Source organism: Nilaparvata lugens, chromosome 3 (assembly GCF_014356525.2).
Source record: "Nilaparvata lugens isolate BPH chromosome 3, ASM1435652v1, whole genome shotgun sequence".
Lineage (NCBI taxonomy): Eukaryota > Metazoa > Arthropoda > Insecta > Hemiptera > Delphacidae > Nilaparvata > Nilaparvata lugens.
Genome location: NC_052506.1, coordinates 51,775,499 through 51,799,052, shown reverse-complemented (window position 1 = coordinate 51,799,052; position 23,554 = coordinate 51,775,499). Strand labels below are relative to the sequence as shown.

The window sequence follows — 23,554 nt, the reverse complement described above, 5'->3', positions numbered from 1 at the left end:
TGAACTGTAAGCCTCATTCTTAAACAAGAATAATTTAATGACAATTGGCGGCTACATATTTTAAACTATACTATCAGACTACCGTATTATATTATAATTGTTTTCAGGGTACTTTTTCCTTTGAGTAAATTGTGAAATTCGATGATTTTTTAAAAGTTGTCAAAACAGCTGTTCTACAGATGAAATATCTCGACTATGTGTTCTTTTTATAGACTGCTCTACCTACCTACCTCATGCACGAGAAGGAGGCTACCAAGTCCATTTCCCAAGGATGGGGTGGACCCCCCATTAGTTTCCCAGAAAAAGACTCATGCCAGTTGATAGAGCTGATAAATAACTATACAGGGTATGAATTTGAAAAAATCGGTCAAGTAATTTTTGAGAAAATCGTGAAAATCATGGTTTTTAGTAATTATTTGCAATTTTTCTCAAGAATATTAAGGAGCTCCTGCAATTATCCCAGAAATGAGACTCATGTAAGTTGATAGGGCTTATGAATACCATGGTATAAATTTGAAGAAAATCATTAGAGCCGTTTTCAAGAAAACCGTGAAAAACTTGGTTTTTACTTTCCTTGCCCTATTACCATAGGTAAGGAAAGTATTGCTTTCCCAAAAAAATTAAGGCACTCTTATTTCAAGTTTTCTGTACGTTTCAAGGACCCCTGAGTCCAAAAACATGATTTTTGGGTGTTGGTCTGTGTAATGTGTATGTCTGTGAACACGATAACTCCATTCTTAATCAACCGATTGACTTGAAATTTTTAACTTAAGGTAAAATAAGGGATACAATGAGGATCCGACATTAAGAAATTCAATAAAATTGAATTCAAGATGGCGGAAAAAATGTCGGATAATTACTAAAAAACCATGTTTCACACGTTTTTTCGAAAACGGCCCTAACGATTTTCTTCAAATTTATACCATGTATAGCTATATATAAGCCTTATCAACAGACATGAGTCTCATTTCTGGGAAAATTGCAGGAGCTCCGTAATATTCTTGAGAAAAATGACGAATAATTAGTAAAAACCATGTTTTTCACCGTTTTCTCGAAAACGTCTCTAACTATTCTCTTCAAATTTATACCGTGTTTATAGTATTTATACATAAACCGTGGGCTATTAATAGTATTAATAGGGCTATTTATAAGCCCTATCAACAGACATGAGTCTCATTTCTGGGAAAATTTCAGGGGCTCTGTAATATTCTTGAGAAAAAAGGCGGATAATCACTAAAAAATCTGGTGTGGAACACTCACACAACTTTCCTTGCTAATTGAACTATAAGCCTCATTCTTAAACTAGAATAATTTAGGGGAATAACACAATGACGATTGGTAGCAACATATTTGAAACTATGATTGGACTACCGGTACTGTATATATGAGTATATTATAATTGTTTTCAGAGTACTTTTTTCTTTATGTAAATTGTGAAATTCGATGATTTTTTTAAAAGTCGTCAAAACAGCTGTTCTACAGATGAAATATCTCGACTATTATGCTTTTTTTATAAACTGCTCACGTACCTACCTCATGCACGAGAAGGAGGTTACACAGTCAATTTCTCAAGGATGATGTGGAACCCTATTAGTTTCCCAGGAAAAAGACTCATTCCAGTTGATAGAGCTAATAAATAACTATACAGGGTATGAGTATGAAAAAAATCGGTAAAGTCATTTTTGGGAAAAACGTAAAAAACGTGGTTTTTTAGTAGTCATCCGCCATTTTTCTCAAGAATATTCCGGAGCTCCTGTAATTTTCCCAGAAATGAGACTCATGTCAGTTTATAGGGCTTATAAATATAGCTATCCATGGTATAAATTTGAAGAAAATCGTTAGAGCCGTTTTTGAGAAAACCGTGAAAAACATGGGTTTTTAGTAATTATCCGCCATTTTTCTCAAGAGAATTACGGAGCTCCTTCAATTTTCTCAGAAATGAGACTCATGTCAGTTGATAGGGCTTATAGATAGCTATACACGGTATAAATTTGAAGAAAATCGTTAAATCTGTTTTCGAGAAAACCGTGAAAAACATGGATTTTTAGTCATCCGCCATTTCTCTCATTAATATTACAGAGCTCCTGCAATTTTCCCAGAAATGAACTCATGTGAGTTGATAGGAACTATAAATTAGCTATCCATGGTATAAATTTGAAGAAAAGTTGTCGAGAAAAACGTGAAAAACATGGTTTTTTAGTAATTATCCGCCATTTTTTCCGCCATCTTGAATTGAATTTTATTGAATTTCTTAATGTTGGATCCTCATTGTATAAGGACCTTAAGTTAAAAATTTCAAGTCAATCGGTTGATTAAGAATGGAGTTATTGTGTTCACAGACATACACACACACACACAACGTACAGAAACGTACTTGAAACGTCCTTGAAATGTACAGAAAACTTGAAATAAGAGTGCCTTAATTTTTTTGGGAAAGCAATACTTTCCTTACCTATGGTAATAGGGCAAGGAAAGTAAAAACCAAGTTTTTCACGGTTTTCTTGAACACGGCTCTAACAATTTGCTTCAAATTTATACCATGGATAGCTATTATAAGCCCTATCAACTGACATGAGTCTCATTTCTGGGAAAATTGCAGGAGCTCCGTAATATTCTTGAGAAAAATGGCGGATGACTAATTTGAAAAAAAGGTCAAGTAATTTTTGAGAAAATCGTGAAAATCATGGTTTTTAGTAATTGTTTGCAATTTTTCTCAAGAATATCAAGGAGCTCCTGCAATTATCCCAGAAATGAGACTCATGTAAGTTGATAGGGCTTATGGCCATGGGCCATGGTATAAATTTGAAGAAAATTGTTAGAGCCGTTTTCAAGAAAACCGTGAAAAACTTGGTTTTTACTTTCCTTGCCCTATTACCATAGGTAAGGAAAGTATTGCTTTCCCAAAAAAATTAAGGCACTCTTATTTCAAGTTTTCTGTACGTTTCAAGGACCCCTGAGTCCAAAAACATGATTTTTGGGTGTTGGTGTGTGTGTGTGTGTGTGTGTGTGTGTGTGTATGTCTGTGACCACGATAACTCCATTCTTAATCAACCGATTGACTTGAAATTTTTAACTTAAGGTCCTTATACAATGAGGTTCCGACATTAAGAAATTCAATAAAATTCAATTCAAGATGGCGGAAAAAATGGCGGATAATTACTAAAAAACCATGTTTTTCACGTTTTCCTCGAAAACTTTTCTTCAAATTTATACCATGGATAGCTAATTTATAGTTCCTATCAACTCACATGAGTTCATTTCTGGGAAAATTGCAGGAGCTCCGTAATATTCTTGAGAAAAATGGCGGATGACTAATTTGAAAAAAAGGTCAAGTAATTTTTGAGAAAATCGTGAAAATCATGGTTTTTAGTAATTGTTTGCAATTTTTCTCAAGAATATCAAGGAGCTCCTGCAATTATCCCAGAAATGAGACTCATGTAAGTTGATAGGGCTTATGGCCATGGGCCATGGTATAAATTTGAAGAAAATTGTTAGAGCCGTTTTCAAGAAAACCGTGAAAAACTTGGTTTTTACTTTCCTTGCCCTATTACCATAGGTAAGGAAAGTATTGCTTTCCCAAAAAAATTAAGGCACTCTTATTTCAAGTTTTCTGTACGTTTCAAGGACCCCTGAGTCCAAAAACATGATTTTTGGGTGTTGGTGTGTGTGTGTGTGTGTGTGTGTGTGTGTGTGTGTGTATGTCTGTGACCACGATAACTCCATTCTTAATCAACCGATTGACTTGAAATTTTTAACTTAAGGTCCTTATACAATGAGGTTCCGACATTAAGAAATTCAATAAAATTCAATTCAAGATGGCGGAAAAAATGGCGGCTAATTACTTAAAAACCATGTTTTTCACGTTTTCCTCGAAAACTTTTCTTCAAATTTATACCATGGATAGCTAATTTATAGTTCCTATCAACTCACATGAGTTCATTTCTGGGAAAATTGCAGGAGCTCCTAATATTAATGAGAGAAATGGCGGATGACTAAAAATCCATGTTTTTCACGGTTTTCTCGAAAACAGATTTAACGATTTTCTTCAAATTTATACCGTGGATAGCTATCTATAAGCCCTATCAACTGACATGAGTCTCATTTCTGGGAAAATTGCAGGAGCTCCGTAATATTCTTGAGAAAAATGGCGGATGACTACTAAAAAACCACTTTTTTTACGTTTTTCCCAAAAATGACTTGACCGATTTTTTTCAAATTCATACCCTGTATAGTTATTTATTAGCTCTATCAACTGGAATGAGTCTTTTTCCTGGGAAACTAATGGCGGTTCTAACCCATCCTTGAGAAATGGACTGTGTAACCTCCTTCTCGTGAATGTTGTAGGTAGGTGAGCAGTTTATAAAAAAAGCATAATAGTCGAGATATTTCATCTGTAGAACAGCTGTTTTGACGACTTTTGAAAAAATCATCGAATTTCACAATTTACAGAAAGAAAAAAGTACTCTGAAAACAATTATAATATACTCATATACAGTAGTTCAATCGTAGTTTCAATATGTTGCCACCAATCGTCATTGTGTTATTCCCCTAAATTATTCTCGTTTAAGAATGAGGCTTATAGTTCAATTAGCAAGGAAAGTTGTGTGAGTGTACCACACCAGATTTTTTAGTGATTATCCGCCTTTTTTCTCAAGAATATTACAGAGCCCCTGAAATTTTCCCAGAAATGAGACTCATGTCAGTTGATAGGGCTTATAAATAGCCCTATTAATACTATTAATAGCCCTATTAATTAGCCCCATATAATACATGGTATAAATTTGAAGAGAATAGTTAGAGACGTTTTCGAGAAAACCGTGAAAAACATGGTTTTTACTAATTATTCGCCATTTTTCTCAAGAATATTACGGAGCTTCTGCAATTTTCCCAGAAATGAGACTCATGTCTGTTGATAGGGCTTATATATAGCTATACATGGTATAAATTTGAAGAAAATCGTTAGTGCCGTTTTTGAAAAAACGTGTGAAACATGGTTTTTTAGTAATTATCCGACATTTTTTCCGCCATCTTGAATTCAATTTTATTGAATTTCGTATTGTCGGATCCTCATGGTATAAGGACCTTAAGTTTAAAATTTCAAGTCAATAGGTTAATTAGGAATGGAGTTATCTTGTTCACAGACATACACACACACACAGACCAACACCCAAAAATCATGTTTTTGGACTCAGGGGTCCTTGTAACGTATAGAAAACTTGAAATTAGGGTACCTTAATTTTTTTTGGAAGCAATACTTCCCTTATACCTATGGTAATAGTGCAAGAAAAGTAATAAAATAGCTATAGGCCTAGTATCAAGTTCCAGTATATTTTATTTTAGTTTTATTTCTAGTTCTATTTTTTGATAGTACAAAGTGCGCCAGAGAAACTTACTTATTTGAAAGGTCAATAAAAACAAAAGTAGGTACTTTAAAAATTCGACTGAGTCATTGTCAATATTGTAGAACCAGTCCATAATTGAATGAAAACACAAATCGATTGTCAAATTGTACACTGTTTTATTTAGTACCCGACCCAGGTTTCGTGACCACACCGGTCACAGTCAACTTGAAAATGTGACCGGTGTGGTCTCGAAACCTGGGTCGTGTAATAAATAAAACAGTGTAGAATTTGACAACAGATTTGTGTTTTTATTCAAAAGTACTTTAGTTATTGTTTTAATCTTTTTTTATATGAGAATACAATTTCCCAATTTTTTTTATGCAGTCTTGAAAATGACATCAGATCAATGGCGACCCCCATTGTGCTCACTGATGAACTCGATTTTTGAAATTTGTATACACTCGAATGCAGTATATCAATCGGTTTGTTGGCAATGGCGTCGCGAATGTTGCTCTTGATGTGTGCTATGGTTCGTGGTCGATCGACATAAACCAGGAATTTCAAATAACCCCATAAAATTCACATTGAGGAAACGCATGTGGAAATGAGCCTTGTTACTAAAAAAAAATGATCGCGTCTTCAGGCAGGTTGTCAATTAGCATATCACATGCATTTTGACGGGCAAAAAAAATCGCGTTCAATCAATTCTTGAACAACAGCCAATTAATAGGGATGAAATTGTCTTCTAAATAGGGTCTTCATGAAAATTCGTCGATCAGTGGAGTCAGAAATTACCCTAGAAGCTGCGTGTTTGCAAGCCGAATGCAGAACTGATTGCCTCTTTCGATAGTTTCTGGAGCTCTGATGGTTCGTTGAAGTCCATTTCTGGGTTTAGCGACACTTCCACACTCCCAAAATGAGTTAACCCACGACAGGATCAAATTACGGCCAGGAACGAGTCTGTGAGGAGGAATTTCAAATCGAGCGCGGAAGGCACGTTGCATAGTAACAACAAGTGATCGACCATTAGAAAAACCTCTCAATTGCAAAGGCACACTGCTCTCTAGACCAGAGCATGATGGCTACATACTTGATGGAGGATAATTTGGGAACTTCCCCCTTTAGATGCGACCCCTCCTGCCACTCTTCACAACCAATTCACCGCACGGGAATTTTTCAAATAAGTAAGTTTCTTTGGCGCACTTTGTACTTATACTGAAATGAAATCAAATTCAAATAAAATCTTACTATTGAAGATAATTCATGAAATCTGAAGTGTTTAGTCGATTACTAAATGAGTCAATAACTACTAACTTAACCTCAAAAAGAATCTGGTGATAACAATAATTAACTTTCTATTTCCCACAAATAAAACGTATGGGTCTAATGTTGAACGCATTATATGACAACTCTTGCCTATTAAATTATCATGTCAAAAGATTTACATACCTTTTTTCATATCCTCTGTTAGGTAAGTGTACGGGAAGAAATCGTCAAGGGAGGATGAGCTGACAAGGTAGACATGAAGGACAAGTATTGAACGGAAAAGTGCATATATTGCATAATGTACTAAATAATATAGTCGCATGAAGATAGTTAAAGCAATTTTAAAGAAGATTTTATCACTTGAGAACTTACATAGATTTTACAATAATAATAATATTGACACAACATGTGATTTGCATACACTGATTTCTACAAACCAGATTATTTTCTTCTTTTCTATAAATAATTAATATGAGGCAGAGTGTAAGGATGAAAAACCTATGGTTTTTAGTATGTACACAAAAGCCGGTTAAAATATTATGATCATGATTAATTATTTTATGAGAATCAATCAGAGAAGGCTTTTTTGAAAAGAAGGCTTCTCTGATTGTGAAATTAATTATGATTAAAATTTAACCGGCTCTAGTGCAACATCTTTGTCTTACAAAAACTGCTAGATGGTTCAATTCTAGATATATTCGCTGATAATTTGCGCAATTTGATGACCAAATGTTATCAAGCAGATACATTCTAGATGCTTAATCAATTTTACAGAGAGCATAAATATTTCAATTCCTTTTCTTTTTTTAGGCTTGCTACCTACTCTCCTTTTTCAAATAGTCTATTTTGTTTTTTTTCTTTAGCCTATTTTGTCTTGTGTTGTTTTCTATTCATAGGTAATGTTTGTTCCAAACTATTTTATTGCTGTTTTTTTTTTTATTTCTTTCTTTCTTATTAGCATAGTTTCTGTTTATGTAAACATTTATTTTCAATGAGGCTTGTTTTGGCATAAAGCCTCTGTTGTAATTTCTCTATTGATGTAAAATAAATGAATGATGAAAATGGCGCTTATAGATTTACACCACAGCCATCTTAGTCCAGTCAATATAGACATAAAAAAGGGGGTGTGCTTGCAATTTATATTGTAGTTCTGATTTTTTAATATTTTATTTGGGTACATAAAAGAAGTCCAGAACCCATTTCTTCATGCAAAATTCCCTTGTGTTAGATACAGAGTGGCCCAAAAACCTCGTATTTCCGGCTCATTTTCCAGTTTTCAGCTATTTCTGCCAAATCTCGTAATCGGACAGAATTTTTTTTTCTAGAATATGAAATTCTGAATAAAATGAGATCATTCGAAACGCTCTATCTCCCATGAGTACTGAGTTATGATTTTTCAAAAATGAGTGAAATTTGAAGAAAAAATCAATTTTGATGAATTCTAGTTTTTGATCAACAATATCTTCCGATTGTTACCATTTAGATGTATAATTCAAAATCCCTCTGGGCGTATTTTTGTGCTCTATACAATTTGAGATCAGGTAGAGCGCGCTATCTCATATAGATTTCCAGGTACACCTGACAACAATGCTCCTTGTATTGTGAAAAACACCTAATTTTCAGCTTCAACCATCATCACCAACTACATAGTCTTCACATTGATATTTCGCACAATGACATAAGTTCATAAGATTATGTTCTATGAGAAACACCCGTTAGATGCACTTCATTTCAGTATTTCCTAGTGAAGAGGCGCGCTTAAGGACACCTCAAGGATCAAAATTTCGAACACTTATAACTTCTGACTCAATGCTCAGATTTCATCGTGCTACACTTCATTCTTCTCGGCTCGTCAAAGGACTTCTCTTATGTACCCAAATAATATATTAAAAAATCAGAACTACAATATAAATAACATGCACCAATGTATATAGTGACTGGACTATCTCTACAGTAAGGATTCTAACTGTCGGCATTCCTTATGCTTTCCATCAAACGAGTACAGACAGTTTAATAAAGTAAATCTTACAAAGCAGATACTGGTTGTGTTTCAAAAAATTGATAATGTGCAAGTCGAGATCCTAAGCAACGACTGTAGCAGCGCTGAATCAACTGCTATATTAGTACAATAATATACAGTAAAAGACTACGACGTACAGTCGTCGCCTAGCAATTGGACATTGAGGCAATTTCAAGTTAATGTTTTCAATTCTAGAGAACGGATATTGGCCGGGACACACATATCCGCAGCGAGCCCGAGCCGCGGCACGGCCGAGTGACGGACGTACTACGGCGAGTGAGAAAACAAATGCTTTCAAACGTGTAGGGACACATACTACCGCACCGCGTCAGCACCGTCACCGTGTTTGTTGCCCGAGCCGTGCCCGCGCCGTCACCGACTTCAGTTCAGTTTACTTTTCGACGGAGACGGTGCGGGCTCGTTTAACATGGAGAGTGAAAAACTGACTGAAGAGATACGGAATTTCCCAGTTTTGTACGATCAAAGTGATGAGAAATATGGTTGAACGGAAAAACAAGTTGAACCAAAAGTAAAAGTATAACCAAATAATAAGTTAAGCCAAAGGTATAATAGACATAATCTGACTAAACTATTGTGAGCTTGCATTTTTACTGTAAAATCCAACAATAAGTCTCAATCATCAATTATTGTAATGAAAATTAATTAAAATTTTGTTTTTACTTCACATTTTCTCTGCAAATTTCGCAATTCCAGAGGCTATGCATTCAAAAGATATGGAATTCTGGAGCTCTTTTACCATAGTTATTGTTAAATCTGTGGGGTCTATACATTCTGTTTCTCAATCCATAGTTTATTTCATTAATTTCTCTGAATAGGTTTTTAAAATAATTCTGTGTCAAATCAGTATAATTGGCTAGGGTTCCCATGGACATAATTCCCAATAGCTGGCCATCAATACCATTAAAACTAGTTAAATATAATATATTAACTTAAATTATATTATAATCTCTATATCTATTAAAGGCTAAGCCTCGACAGACTGAAATCACACCACAGCCCAAACTACTAAGCCTACAAACTTGAAATTTTGCACAATTGTTTATGATAGCCTCAAAACATCCACTAAGAAAGGAGTTTCAGAAATTTGCCCCCCTGAGGGAGCTGGGGCCTCCCAAAAATGTTGTACTTTTTAACCGCTCATTGCACAGCAAAGTCATGAGGAACTTTTTTGTTCAGCTACGAAAAAAAACTCCGATCAGGAGCAGAGAGGGGTCCAGGAGAGGGCATTTTTTGAAAATTTTCATGTAAAATCACACTACAGCTCAAACTAATTGGCCTACGGACTTAAAACTCTGCACAAATATTCTTCAAACATGCTAGACTCGCACTAAGAACGGATTTTGAGATATTTCACCTCTAAGGGTTTCAAAGGATGAAAAAGGATCCTATTTAGTAAGGTTATGAACATGGTAAGGTGAATGCCATAATATGGAACTGAGATAATTGACACATGATATTCTAACATATGTTGTAATCATTGGAAAGCTTAAAATAATTTTATCAATCAGCTGATCGAATTTAATTTTCTGTGGATCGAAAGCGCGAGCTTGCCACGTGTTTGTTCCATTGTTGTATGCTTGGCCAGTTTGGTTTGCGCCTTCTATCAGCTGTATATGGAGTCTCATACATTCCGATTAGAACAGAGCACAGAGATTTTCTTCGGTTAGGAGTTTGTTGATAATTCTTTTTTCAAATTCAAATTTTATTGCAAACAAAAATCACATTGGAAAATTTCTTAATAGACAAGATTACAAAAACGAGATGTGAAACATGAACCTACATTTATTTGTAACATGGCCAGAAAAAGACAAACTTGAGTACTAGCTGTGAGTTCATTCAATATAACTTGTATTTTTGTGTTAATATTTTGTGAACAAAAAGTACGAGTTGATGAGAGATGTGAGTAATTTCTTATATTTGATCTAAATGGTTATTCATTTTGTAGTAGTCGGGGCCACTTCAAAGTTTTTTATTTTGTAGCTAATAAATTTCATACGTATTAATTGTCCATAATGCATCCAGTGTCCATAATGGAAGTGATTGAACTACTCAAAATTAATAGCTTACTGGTCCTTCATAGAATTGATAGTATTCCTGGTGATTGAACCTGTCTTTTTTCAGCGTTGACTATCAATAATGAAGCTTTATTTACAGCTAGCTTACCTGGCGAACTTCGTACCGCCAAAAAGTCAATGTATCTCATGTCACACTTTACTTTATTTGGTGAATCATGAAATTTATCTGACAATCAATATTTTCATTTACATCTGAATACGAACTTCCTATGTGCTTAGTCATGCAGCATTCATTATTCCCAAAACATATTCTTCTCAATCAATTGGTAGTAATATCTAACAGTAAAGTGTTGAATTAAAAAAAAATAAAAACTGATAAATCAGTGTTTCAAAGATGAATTCAATGTTTTCATAGTTGTTGATTGTCAATAGATGGTCCATGAAATATGCGATGTACGATGGATCACCAGGAATTACATATTCTTTCCATCTTTAATTTTAGGATGAATATAAGCTAAGCTAAATTAGAAAAAAATTGTGAATTATTCTGTCATTAATGGATGCAATATGAACAACTCTCTTCCATGAGGTGAATAATTTTTTTCCAACATTTTCCGGTTACTCAATGATAGGGGAGTGATAATTCTAGGGAACCATTATCTACAGCTGGTACCAATCAACTACACTTCAACTCCAAACTACCGTTGTAATACCAGTAGCCTACACAATTTATCATAGGGTGACGTGTTTATTACAGTTGGTAACTTTAGATGCTAAATCATATCTCAATATGATCTTGAATCATCATCTTTCCGTTCTTCGGTAGCCGCTCTGTCAATGGATTAATAAATAATCATTATTAGCCACCCTATTAAAATTTCTGGTCAGAAACCATCCCCAATATTCACACAACATATTTCCATAGTTTCATGTCGTTATGTCAAGTATTTTTCAAGTCATAGGGAACAAACACACAAACAGCTAGCCATCCATTTATTTATATATATATATATATATATATATATATATATATATATATATATCTTCAATATATATATAGAGGATAAATGAGGGTTTATGAATTTAGCTTTTTTACCAGATTTTCCACAAATTCTCTAAAATACGAGTACACATATTTCACTCATGATGAATAATGAAGAAGATAACTGTGTGCTATTGAATAGTATTGATGAAGTTAATCTCTCTCATATTCCACAAAGTAATAATTTGACAATTCTTCATCAAAACATACAAGGCATAAGCAGTAATTTTTATAAATTTGTAACTTATTTGAGCTGTTGGAGTGTAAGGCCTGCAATAGTTGTGTTATCTAAAGTATGGTTGGATACAGATGATCAGGTATCGCATTATTTTATTAAAGGATATGAATTTTATTCACATATTTCTACTTTTACTAGAGCCACTGGTATTGTAGTTTATTATTCCAGCGAACTATTGATTTCAATTGTAATTTGACCGACTGTGAATTGAGCGGTGCGGATGTACTGTATCTACAGTGCGCCTTATCAAATTACAATTTCAATCTGATTTGTCTTTATCGATGGCATGGCTTTGACTGTGATAGATTTCTTTCAAGTCTTGACTCAGTTGTAGCTCGTTCAACAACCTGCGATACTGTCTTGATAGGAGACGTCAATATCAATATTCTTATCAATGATGATAATAAAGTTGACAGCTACTTAGAAATTCTCAGTTGTTATGGCTTTGAACCAGTAATCAACATACCTACAAGAGTAACTGAAACAACGGCAACTCTAATTGACCATGTCTTTATTAGATCGCGGACCTTCACACATTTTGTTAGGGGCGCAGTAATTGAAACCTTAATAGGTGATCATAGAGCTGTGTCCCTGACTCTCCGATCAAATACCGTAAGATATAACGATAATTCAATTAGTAATACATTTTAAATAGATTTTCATAGTCTTAATAACATGCTGATGTCTCATGATTGGAGTGACGTATTATTTAATAATAATGTTGATTATAAGTTCAACAATTTTCTTGAGACATTTGCAAATTATATTGAATGATCCAAAAATAAAATTGAAATTACATCAACTGAATCAGTAAAAGTAAAAAAGCTTAAACCATGGATGACAAATGGTTTATGCACAGCAATTCACTCCCGTGATAAGCTATTCAAAAAAGTAAAAAGGAATCCCGAAAATGAAATTGTAAAAAATGAATTTAAAACTTTTTCTAAAAAAATAAAGACCTGGATCAAAATCGAAAAAGAAAAGTACTACGCCACAATAAATTTATTAGCTCCACGTCAAAAATGGGTAGTTCTGAATAAGCTGTGTGGGAGACCAAAAAAAATAGTCTCGATGAACTAAAAATTGAGCACGGGAGTGAGATTGTCAGTGACCATCATACTTTGTCAAACCTTTTTAATAATTTTTTTGTAAATATTTCTAAAGATATTGCAGCCTCATCAGGTAATTAGTTGTCAGTGATGTAGAGAGTTATAATGAAAATTTTACAAAAACCACTTGTCAAAGATCTATATTTATTGAGCCTGTCACTTTCAATGAAATGTTGATGTACATAAAGAAATTAAAATCCGGTAAAGCTCCAGGGGACGATGACATATCTTCTGGACTATTAAAGTCAGTTGCTATGTCTGTAGTCCCAATTCTGGTAGATATATTCAATTGCAGTCTTTCTACAGGTATATTTCCTTCCAGGATGAAATTGGCCAAGGTAGTACCCATATTCAAATCTGGCTCTAGATCAAAATTAACTAACTATCGACCTATATCCTTACTTTCAATTTTTTCTAAGCTGTTAGAAAAGGTAATGAGAAAAAGGATTCTTGATTTTCTCAACTCATGTAACTTTTTTTATAAAAACCAATTTGGTTTTCGTGAGTTGATGAATACAGAGATGGCTCTTCATACTTTCATGACAGCTATATATTCTGGCATTAACTCCAGACCAGCGAACTGTGTTGCAGGATTATTCCTGGATATAAAAAAGGCATTCGACACAGTAAGCCACAAAATTCTGCTGGACAAACTATATAATGCTGGTATCAGAGGTGTTGCACATAATATGTGGTTTTCATCCTATTTGAAAGAAAGGGTGCAATATGTTGTCATAGGAGGTGTGAAGAGTGAGGTCCAGGTAGTAGATTGTGGAGTACCACAAGGATCGGTCCTTAGGCCAATCCTATTTCTTGTATTCATAAATGACCTTTTCTCATGTAACTACAATGGTGTGCCAGTGTCATTCGCAGATGACACTGCTTTTGCATATTGTGGGTTGGATGGTTTGGACTTGGAGAGTGTGATGCAGACTGATGTTGATAGGTTGTTGTTGTGGTTCAAACACAATAATCTGTCTCTCAACCTGTCAAAGACCAAGTATATTCTGTTCACACTGTCGTCAAGCTGGAATTTACCATCTGGTTTGAAGTTCCACGTTGATTGTTTGCGGAATAATTGTACGGTAACTGTCAAGTTGTCACGCAAATTGACTCCATCAAATATTTAGGTGTTACAGTAGATGAGAAGCTTACCTGGTCTCTACACATACGTTATGTTAAAAATTATCTTTTACATATCCTGAGAAAATTCTATTTTCTAAATAAGATTCTTCCAACCACCATTCTTAGACAGTTATATTTTGCTCTTGTTGACTCTAAACTGAATTATGGAATAAGTTGTTGGGGCTCTACTTACATTACCCACTTGAGACCACTTATAACCTTACAAAAATCTATTGTCAGAGCTGTTAAAAAATCAGGAAGATATGAACATGCCTTTCCCCTTTTTCAAGATATAAAATGCTTGCCTCTAAGATACATATATGTTTTCAAAGTTTTATACCTATTCTTTGTAATGTCTGGAAACAGTGGTCAGGCACTTTTCAGGGAGAGAACAAATTATCAAACTAGGAGAGTCACTTCTGATCTGCTAAGGCTTCCCAGGTCATATACCACTTGTTTCCAGAAATCGTTTGTATTTCTAGGTCCGAAATTTTTCAATAATTTACCTTTTGAGGCAAAGAGAATTGATAATAGGAAAATGTTCAAATATTACATTCGGTAATTTCCATTTTTTCAAATCACTTTCAAAAAGTTCATGTAGTACCTACTATTGAGTTTGAGACACTTCTGGCGCTATCATAGTTTCACAAATATTCTGTTCCACACTCCTATCTCTTGCAGTCGGTAACCATACTGTATCTATAAAAAAATAAAGAGTTGGCTTATACACGTACGGTACGGGATAGGAAAATTATGTTTGACGCATCATCACATTCAGACGCATCGTCTGAACTACTGGACTAATTAACTTGAAATTTTGCATATAGGCTAGATTCTTAATTAACCAAGGATGGTTAATAGGCCAATTTTCAATTCTTCAAAACTTCATTACGCCAAGTTTTCAGATTATCAAGTTTGAAAATAGATACTTGCGAACTACGGGTTCCTGCTAGTAATATAATAAAATAAACAACAAAAAGTATAAAATAAGGAACCCGTGACTGTGTCTTGAATTTTAAATTTAAAACTAATTACGTTTAGATACATAAGGCAGAAAATAACAATTTTATTGCTGATATAGCCTATATGTACGATACATGACTGATTGTGGTATTGTTATGCACCGAAATAATATTATATATACCAGCAGATGAGATGAATCTCATCTTCTGTGTCTACAGGTAATTAGTTTAAAATTGAAAAATATAAAATCAAAAGATCTTCTATAGATGATACCAATAAATTATAGTTGGTGATCCATCCAAACAAAAAAATAGGAAAAGCCACCATTCACAGGAAATCAGTAGCTTGATTGACCGAGCGAAGTGAGGTCTAAGATTCAAGTCGACGGTTTGGCATTTCTCTTATTGTTTGAATGTTTATATGTTGCGCATTTACGGCGAAACGCGGTAATAGGTTTTCATGAAATTTGACAGGTATGTTCCTTTTTACTTTCCTTGCCCTATTACCATAGGTAAGGAAAGTATTGCTTTGCGAAAAAAATTAAGGTACCCCAATTTCTAAATTTCTATTTAATTGCGCGTCCACGTATATACAAGGTTTTTGGAAATTTTGCATTTCAAGGATAATATAAAAGGAAAAAGGAGCCTCCTTCATACGCCAATATTAGAGTAAAAATCAGACTATAGAATTATTCATCATAAATCAGCTGACAAGTGATTACACAGATGTGTGGAGAAGCCAGTCTATTGCTGTATTTCCATAAGGTCTATAGTTTCAATCAGGTACTTGTGGATGAGAATACTGCGTGAGGTCTACTGTTCACAGAACTACTAGTAGTGTTGTTGACCGAGCGAAGTGAGGTCTAAGATTCAAGTCGACGGTTTGGCATTTCTCTTAATGTTTAAATGTTTGAATATTTAAATGTTTAAATGTTGCGCATTTACGGCGAAACGCGGTAATAGATTTTGATGAAATTTGACAGGTATGTTCCTTTTTTAATTGCGCGTCGACGTATATACAAGGTTTTTTAGAAATTTGCATCTCAAGGATAATATAAAAGGAAAAAGGAGCCTCCTTCATTCGCCAATATTAGAGTAAAAATCAGACTAAAGAACTATTCATCATAAATCAGCGGACAAGTGATTACACAGATGTGTGGAGAAGCCAGTCTATTGCTGTATTTCCATGAGGTCTATAGTTTCAATCAGGTACTTGTGGATGAGAATACTGCGTGAGGTCTAAACTTATGGAAATACAGCAATAGACTGGCTTCTCCACACATCTGTGTAATCACTTGTCAGCTGATTTATGATGAATAATTCTATAGTCTGATACTGATTTTTACTCTAATATTGGCGTATGAAGGAGGCTCCTTTTTACTTTCCTTGCCCTATTACCTTAGGTAAGGAAAGTATTGCCTATATTTTTTAAAAAAATTAAGGAACCCTAATTTCTTAATTTCTATACGTTTCAAGGTCCCCTGAGTCCGAAAAAGTGGTTTTTGGGTATTGGTCTGTTTGTGTGTGTGTGTGTGTGTGTGGTGTGTGTGTGTGTGTGTGTGTGTGTGTGTGTGTATGAGTGTATGTGCGTCTGTGTACACGATATCTCACCTCCCAGTTTACAGAATGACTTGAAATTTGGAACGTAAGGTCCTTACACTATAAGGATCCGACACGAACAATTTCGATCAAATGCAATCCAATATGGCGGCTAAAATGGCGAAAATGTTGTCAAAAACATGGTTTTTCGCGATTTTCTCGAAAACGGCTCCAACGATTTTGATCAAATTCATACCTGGAATAGTCATTGATAAGCTCTATCAACTGCAACGTGTCCTATATCTGTAAAAATTTCAGGAGCTCCGCCCCATCTATGCAAAGTTTGATTTTAGATTCTCAATTATCAGCCTTTATATACAATTTAAACAACAAAAATTAAGTGGAAAAGATTGAGCATGAAAATCTCTGCAATTAATGTCCAGTAACATTTCCACCTAAAATTGAAAATAAGCATGAAATACGTCAGGTGATCAATTTTCATAACGGCAAGGAAAGTTGTGTGAGTGCGCCACACCAGATTTTTCCTTTTATAAAAAAAGAACATACATGTCAAATTTCATGAAAATCTATTACCGGGTTTCGTCGTAAATGCGCAATTTAAACATTTAAACATTAAGAGAAATTTGTTTGTTTGTTTGTAGCTCGGCCCCGTATCTCGGCACAGGCTCGTTGCGTGTATCCCGAGCTTAAAGCTAGATTCGCACACAACAGTAACAGTAAAATATAGTCTCACCAATTCTAATCCCCCCACTCAGCCCAACCGAGTGATTATGAATACTATTAGAACTTACGGAAATTAAGTTGTCTGCGAATCAAACTTTAACCTTTCAATCACTTATTTTCATCTGATGTAGTGGAAAGCTCAAAGCACATTCTTTGCGTGTAGCCATACGGCACACGGCGCCGCCCTTTCCAAATTTACATTTATGTACTAACGGAAACTAGCGAGCGCATTCTAACTTACTTATGCCCGGTTGCAGAGTCGTCACATAAAGTTAAAATCAGGCATTTAACTTATTTATGAAGCCATAACTCCACTTTTCGTTGCACAGATGTCAAAGTAAACTATAGCTCCCATAAAACTGAAAATCTGGTGTGGCGCACTCACACTACTTTCCTTGCCGTTATGAAAATTGATCACCTGACGCTAGTGTTCACGCGCATCTCAAGTCTACTATTTAAAAGTCTGAGCCAGCTGTTGACAATTTAAATACGCTGGAACACAAGAGGTCTGCTATCTCCTGACGCTAGTGTTCACGCTCATCTCAAGTCTACTATCTGAGCCACCTGGTGACAGGACAATAATGCCGGAGACACACGTCAGCTATCTCTTCATAGTGAATGATTTAATAGAATCAACAGTTGTCAACCGTTTGTAATTGGATAATCACATTTTCTCGAATTTCATGTTTATTTTCAAATTTAGGTGAAAATGTTACTGAACATTACTTGTAGAGATTCTCATGCTCAATCTTTTCAACTTGAATTTTTGTGTTTAAATTGTATCTGAAACCTGATAATTGGAAATCTAAAATCAAACTTTGCATAGATGGGGCGGAGCTCCTGAAATTTTTACAGATATGGGACTTGTGGCAGTTGATAGAGCTTATCAATTTTGGGTATAAATTTGATCAAAATCGTTGGAGCCGTTTTCGAGAAAATCGCGAAAAACCCTGTTTTTGACAAAATTTCCGCCATTTTAGCCGCCATCTTGAATTTAATTTGATCGAAATTGTTCATGTCGGATCCTTAAGGTGCGTACAGATATTCGCGCCACGGTTTATGAACTCAACAATAACCATAACATTATTGCGCCAAAATAATAACAAATTTTACAGTGATGTTGTGGTACTTTTCCATAATGAAAACACAAATTTAAATTGTCAACCGCTAAATATTATAATATACACAGAACCTGCTTTCGTGGCTTTGTTTACAAAACAAACAGCTGAAGATGTGGCTGGTAAAGCCACGAAACCAGGTTCTATGTATATTCATAGAGAAATAGTAGCATAATAGAATGCTATTGTTTCTCTATAGTATAATAAAAAGTGGTTGACAATTTAAATTTGTGTTTTCAATAACAAATTTATTTGAACTTAGTCCGAAACTATCAATAAAACTGAATAGTAGAGTACGATAGAGCTTGTATATATAAAGTAGGCATTACTTACAACAAGAAATTGTATAAAGAGTAACGTAATAACAAACATTTATATCGACAAAATGTCAATCAAACTTCAAATACGACATTTTTTAAACATTTTAACAAATCTGTCAAATTCCTTGCTCTAGGCCTACTAATCAATAGGTATAGAAATGAAAAAAAGCAATAACTGATATAGACAGATTCAATTTAATCGTTAAAGTAACAGCTAATCCATTATAATACATCGATGAAAAGAAAGTTATCTTATATGAAAATGTCTATCAATAATCGTTAATAGTAATATGAAGTAGATGTTGTGACAATACTGTTGTGTCTACTGGTCATGAGGGGGCAGGCGGGGGCCCTCGGGCTCCTTGCCCCACTTGCCGTCATAGTCCTTGCGGTCGATGTAGTCGTCGTCGCGCTCCTCGCCCTCGCTCAGGGGACCCGAATGCCGCTTTTCGGCCTGGTCGCCGATCATCTTGTCGATGCGTTCCTTGGCCGACTCCACCTTGCGCATCGGACTCAGGTCGTCCTCGTCAGAGCGCGACCCGCCTCGGTCGTAGCGCCGGTAGTCGCGCCGGTCGCCGTACTTGTGGTGGAAGAAGCGCGGACGGCCACGACCACGCATGCGCGGAATATAGCCGCGGTTGCCGCCGCGATTGCCGTAGCCGCGGTTGCGGTGGCCTCTCTGTCCGCCCCCGTATCCGCCGCCACCACGCGGATTCTTGTAGTTTTGAAAGCGTGGCCGGTAGTAAGTGCCGCGGGTGCGTGGGTAGCGGCCCACGTATTTGCGGTAATGGTGACGGTCATCGGAGCGGCTGCGGGATCGCCTGTAGTCGCCCGATCGAGAGCGGCTGCGTGACCTTGAGTAGGAGCGTGATCGGTATGATCCTGATTCCGAGCTCCGGTATCTGTCAAAGTTATTATACACTATTATTGTACTGTAATAATTATTATTAGCTCATCAAATAGTACATCATTATCGAGAATGAATAAAATACAGAACAAAACCATAAAGACATGGCTGAACTTGGAATATTTCTCATCAATATATTGATCATGCATTTCATGCCAAACATTGTATAGTGTGATTAATAATTACTTTTACTTTCAAAGTGATTTTGATTTTGCTTTCAAACTGATGTTACAGCCCACCCTGGCGCACATCTACCTTTTGCCGATATTTTTGCTTCTAACTACTGTACAGGAGATATCACTATTTTTTAGGATAGTAGTCCAGTCACTATATACATTGGTGCATGCAATTTATATTGTAGTTCTGATTTTTTAATAATTATTTGGGTACATAAAAGAAGTCCAGAACCAATTTCTTCAAGCAAAATTCCCTTGTGCTAGATACAGAGTGGCCCAAAAACCTCGTATTTCCGGCTCATTTTCCAGTTTTCAGCTGTTTCTGCCAAATCTCGTAATCGGACAGAAAAATTAAAAATAGAAATTGGCCATTTTTTGTGTATTGGAATATGGGCTTAAGTACACTCAACAATAAATTTTCCATTTTTCGACCGAATTTGACTTATGATGCATGATTTTGAACCGCCTTGACGAGCCGAAGAGAATTAAGTTGTAGTACGATGAGATCCGAACAATGTGTCAAAATTCATGTGTTTGAAATTTTGATCCTTGCGGTGTCCTTAAGCGCGCCTCTCCACTAGGAAATACTGAAATGAAGTGCATCTAACGGGTGATTCTCATAGAACATAATCTCATGAACTTGTCATTGTGCGAAATATCAATGTGAGGACAATGTAGTTGGTGATGATAGTTAGAGCTGAAAATTAGGTGTTTCTCACAATACAAGGAGCGTTGTCAGGTGTACCTGGAAATCTATATGAGATAGAGCGCTCTACCTGATCTCAGATTGTAGAGCACAAAAATAAGCCCAGAGGGATTTTGAATTATTTATTTATTTAATCATCAGAATTACACAACTTATAGAAAAGTACCACAGGCTTATAAGCCCAAAACGGTTCCAATTCTAATTTATACAACAGTCCAAATGTAGCTAGGTTATGTGTCACTTAACATTATTCAATTACACACTCAATTTACAATTAAAAACACACAAAAATCATTTTTAAATTTAAAAAAATACTTCAAAATTGAATGAAATCAATCACAATTGATTAGAAAAGTCCAAACTTTAAAAAACTATAAAATTTTGAGACCGAAATGTATCTAATTGAGGCATTATGAATCTAAACGATAACAATCGGAAGATATTGTTGATCAATAACTAAAATTCATCAAAATTGATTTTTTCTTCAAATTTCACTCATTTTTGAAAAATCATTACTCAGTACTCATTGGAGATAGAGAGCTCCGAATAATCTCATTTTATTCAGAATTTTATAATCTAAAAAAAAGGCAGAAGCTAATTTTTCTGTCCGATTACAAGTCTTCATCAAGTTTTGTTGTTGAAAAAGAATTATTTTGTCACTAATTGAAAGTTAATACAGGTTGCACCTTGATCGCACTTACTTATCAAGGATGAATTGAGCTTGATAATATTAATTAAATTATTAGAATATTTATCGAACGCTACATTGTTATATTGAGTTCTTACTGACTCAACTGTAAACATGTAAGTTGAACGAAAAATGTCACAACTTTTATAGAAAAATTAAAATATAAAATTTTAGTTATAAATTAGCCCAGTTTTTTATTATTAAAATTCAATACATACATAATTTATAAAAATAAGAGAAACCCATGATTTCTGAATGCCTGGCATAAAGTACCAGATTGAATGAAAAAGAATAAGAAATTGTCGAAAACCACAGATTTATTGATACTTAGAAAGACCGGTTTCGGTTATTACACCATTGTCAATCTCTGATAAACTCTATCATAGATAGAACCGAAACCGGTCTTTCTAAGTATCAATAAATCTGTGGTTTTTTGACAATTTCTTAGTCTTTTTCATTCAATATGAATTATTACCACAATATCAACTCCTCAACTACACAAAAAGTAGTAAAGTACCAGACACGATACTGGCTCAGGCAAAGATACATACACTTTTTCATGCTTATTTCTAAATGGTGGGCAATATGACTTAATATTGAAGTAGTAACTAAGAATATTTTTAATCCTTTGTATAAAAATTATCAAGAAAATTATATATATATATATACGGTATTTTTTTTTTTTTTTTGAGTGATCCGTGGTCTAGTGGATAGAGTGCCTGCGTAGCAGCATAGAGATCCCGGGTTCAAACCCTCTCAATACAAAAAGTTTTTTAACCAGATCACTCCCGTGTTATCGGATGGGCACGTTAAACTGTCGGTCCCGGCTGAAGTATGACAGTCGTAAGGCCCATTGACGGCTTAAATTATATATTCAGGCGGTGGGACCTTCCCGCAAGGGACTCCCCACCAACAAAAGCCATACGAATTTACTTTTTTTTATATATTTTTTTAATTTATTCGTCGAACAATATTGATATTTTTCCTTTTTTCTTCTATTGACATGTTTATAATACCTAGCTGCCGGCGCACAAGTTGTCTTAGCCGGTAGTGCCATAATGAAATGTTGAAAATTTATTTTATGAATTTGTATTATATAATTTTTATGGCAAATAAATGAATTTGAATTTTTCATTTGAATATTGTCTGGAATTCAAAGACTCCATTAACTCAACATACAACACGAATAAGACGACATAATAATAGTTGAAATGTACTAACCTGCGTGATCGGCTGCGATAGGAGCCAGACTTTGAACGGCTGCGTTCCTTGCGATGGTAGGAAGACGAGCGTGATTCACTAGAATACTTCTTTGGGGATTCGCTAGAATATTTTTTATGCGATCGCGAGCGACTACGCGACCGCGAGCTTTCGTCGTTCGAGCGATCGCCGTTCTTTTTGGCGCGTCGGTCGCCGCCCGAGTCACTAGACTCAGAGTCAGAGGTGCGCGTGCGCAGTTTTCGCTTCAGTTGGGGTTTCACGTCCGGACTTCTACTCATTCGGAACGAGTCGTTGCCAGCCGCCCCCCCACTTCCAGTCTCGTCGTTCTTGCCCTTCATGTCGGGCGACTTCTTTGCTTCCCCCTCCTCGCTCCCGCCATCGTCCTTCACAAACACAAAGCGAGTCAGGTCGCGGTCACGGTCGCTCCTCTCTCTGTCGTCTTCCCACACATCTCGCGACACCGACTGATCGTCCTTCTTCAATCCTTTCAACCTGAACAACAACAATTGTGCGAGCGTCATTAGCATAATTAAATACTATTTGTAAAAACCTGCACATGAATAAAATATAATTTCATGTTTTTGTTAATCCACTTAACCTGACCGATCTTTCTTGTTTGAAATTTACACGTGATCCATTGATTGAAAAACTTCAAAACATAAAAATATATACAGGTATTTTCACAGATCAGAATCAAAGATGAAACAAAGCTGAGATGAGTAAAATTCAACATAGAACACAATACATGAGATTCTTACTCCTTTAGTCTGAACATATTGACATAGTAATTCTATCAATCTGACAATAATAATATTCATATTATATTTTATTATTAATATTGATAATTCTATCAATCTAGGAATAATTAAATTCATATTATTTGTACATTTTTCTTTCCAATTGGATTGATAGATTGCTCAGATATAATTAACTTGACTATTATAATTGTTGAAAATAATGGACACAATTTTCTTAATTTGCTCTTGTTAAAAAAA

General features: G+C 35.2%; 3 protein-coding genes across 13 annotated transcripts in view; 1 reads left to right on the top strand and 2 right to left on the bottom strand.

Moving 5' to 3' along the window:
- LOC111051481 overlaps positions 1-7,031 on the bottom strand; it is a 36,655-nt gene extending 29,624 nt beyond the window's left edge. The window contains exon 1 of the mRNA XM_039423993.1: positions 6,792-7,031. Within this exon, the coding sequence (XP_039279927.1) occupies positions 6,792-6,930 (139 nt within the window). The 5' untranslated portion in view covers positions 6,931-7,031. The remainder of the gene's footprint in view (positions 1-6,791) is intronic.
- Positions 6,042-9,307, top strand: LOC120350482. Its single transcript, XM_039423994.1, has 2 exons — positions 6,042-6,526; positions 8,824-9,307. The coding sequence occupies exons 1-2, from the start codon at positions 6,418-6,420 to the stop codon at positions 9,072-9,074; spliced, it is 360 nt and encodes a 119-aa protein (XP_039279928.1). The 5' UTR covers positions 6,042-6,417; the 3' UTR covers positions 9,075-9,307.
- A 9,726-nt stretch (positions 9,308-19,033) lies between these two features.
- The window catches only part of LOC111051247 (tetratricopeptide repeat protein 14 homolog), a 52,066-nt gene continuing 47,545 nt past the window's right edge, over positions 19,034-23,554 (bottom strand). For all 11 annotated transcript variants that reach the window (XM_022337719.2, XM_039423984.1, XM_039423985.1 and 8 more), the window contains 2 exons: positions 22,560-23,051; positions 19,034-19,763 (listed from right to left, as the gene is read on the bottom strand). In XM_022337719.2, the coding sequence (XP_022193411.2) occupies positions 19,184-19,763; positions 22,560-23,051 (1,072 nt within the window). In that variant the 3' untranslated portion in view covers positions 19,034-19,183. The remainder of the gene's footprint in view (positions 19,764-22,559; positions 23,052-23,554) is intronic.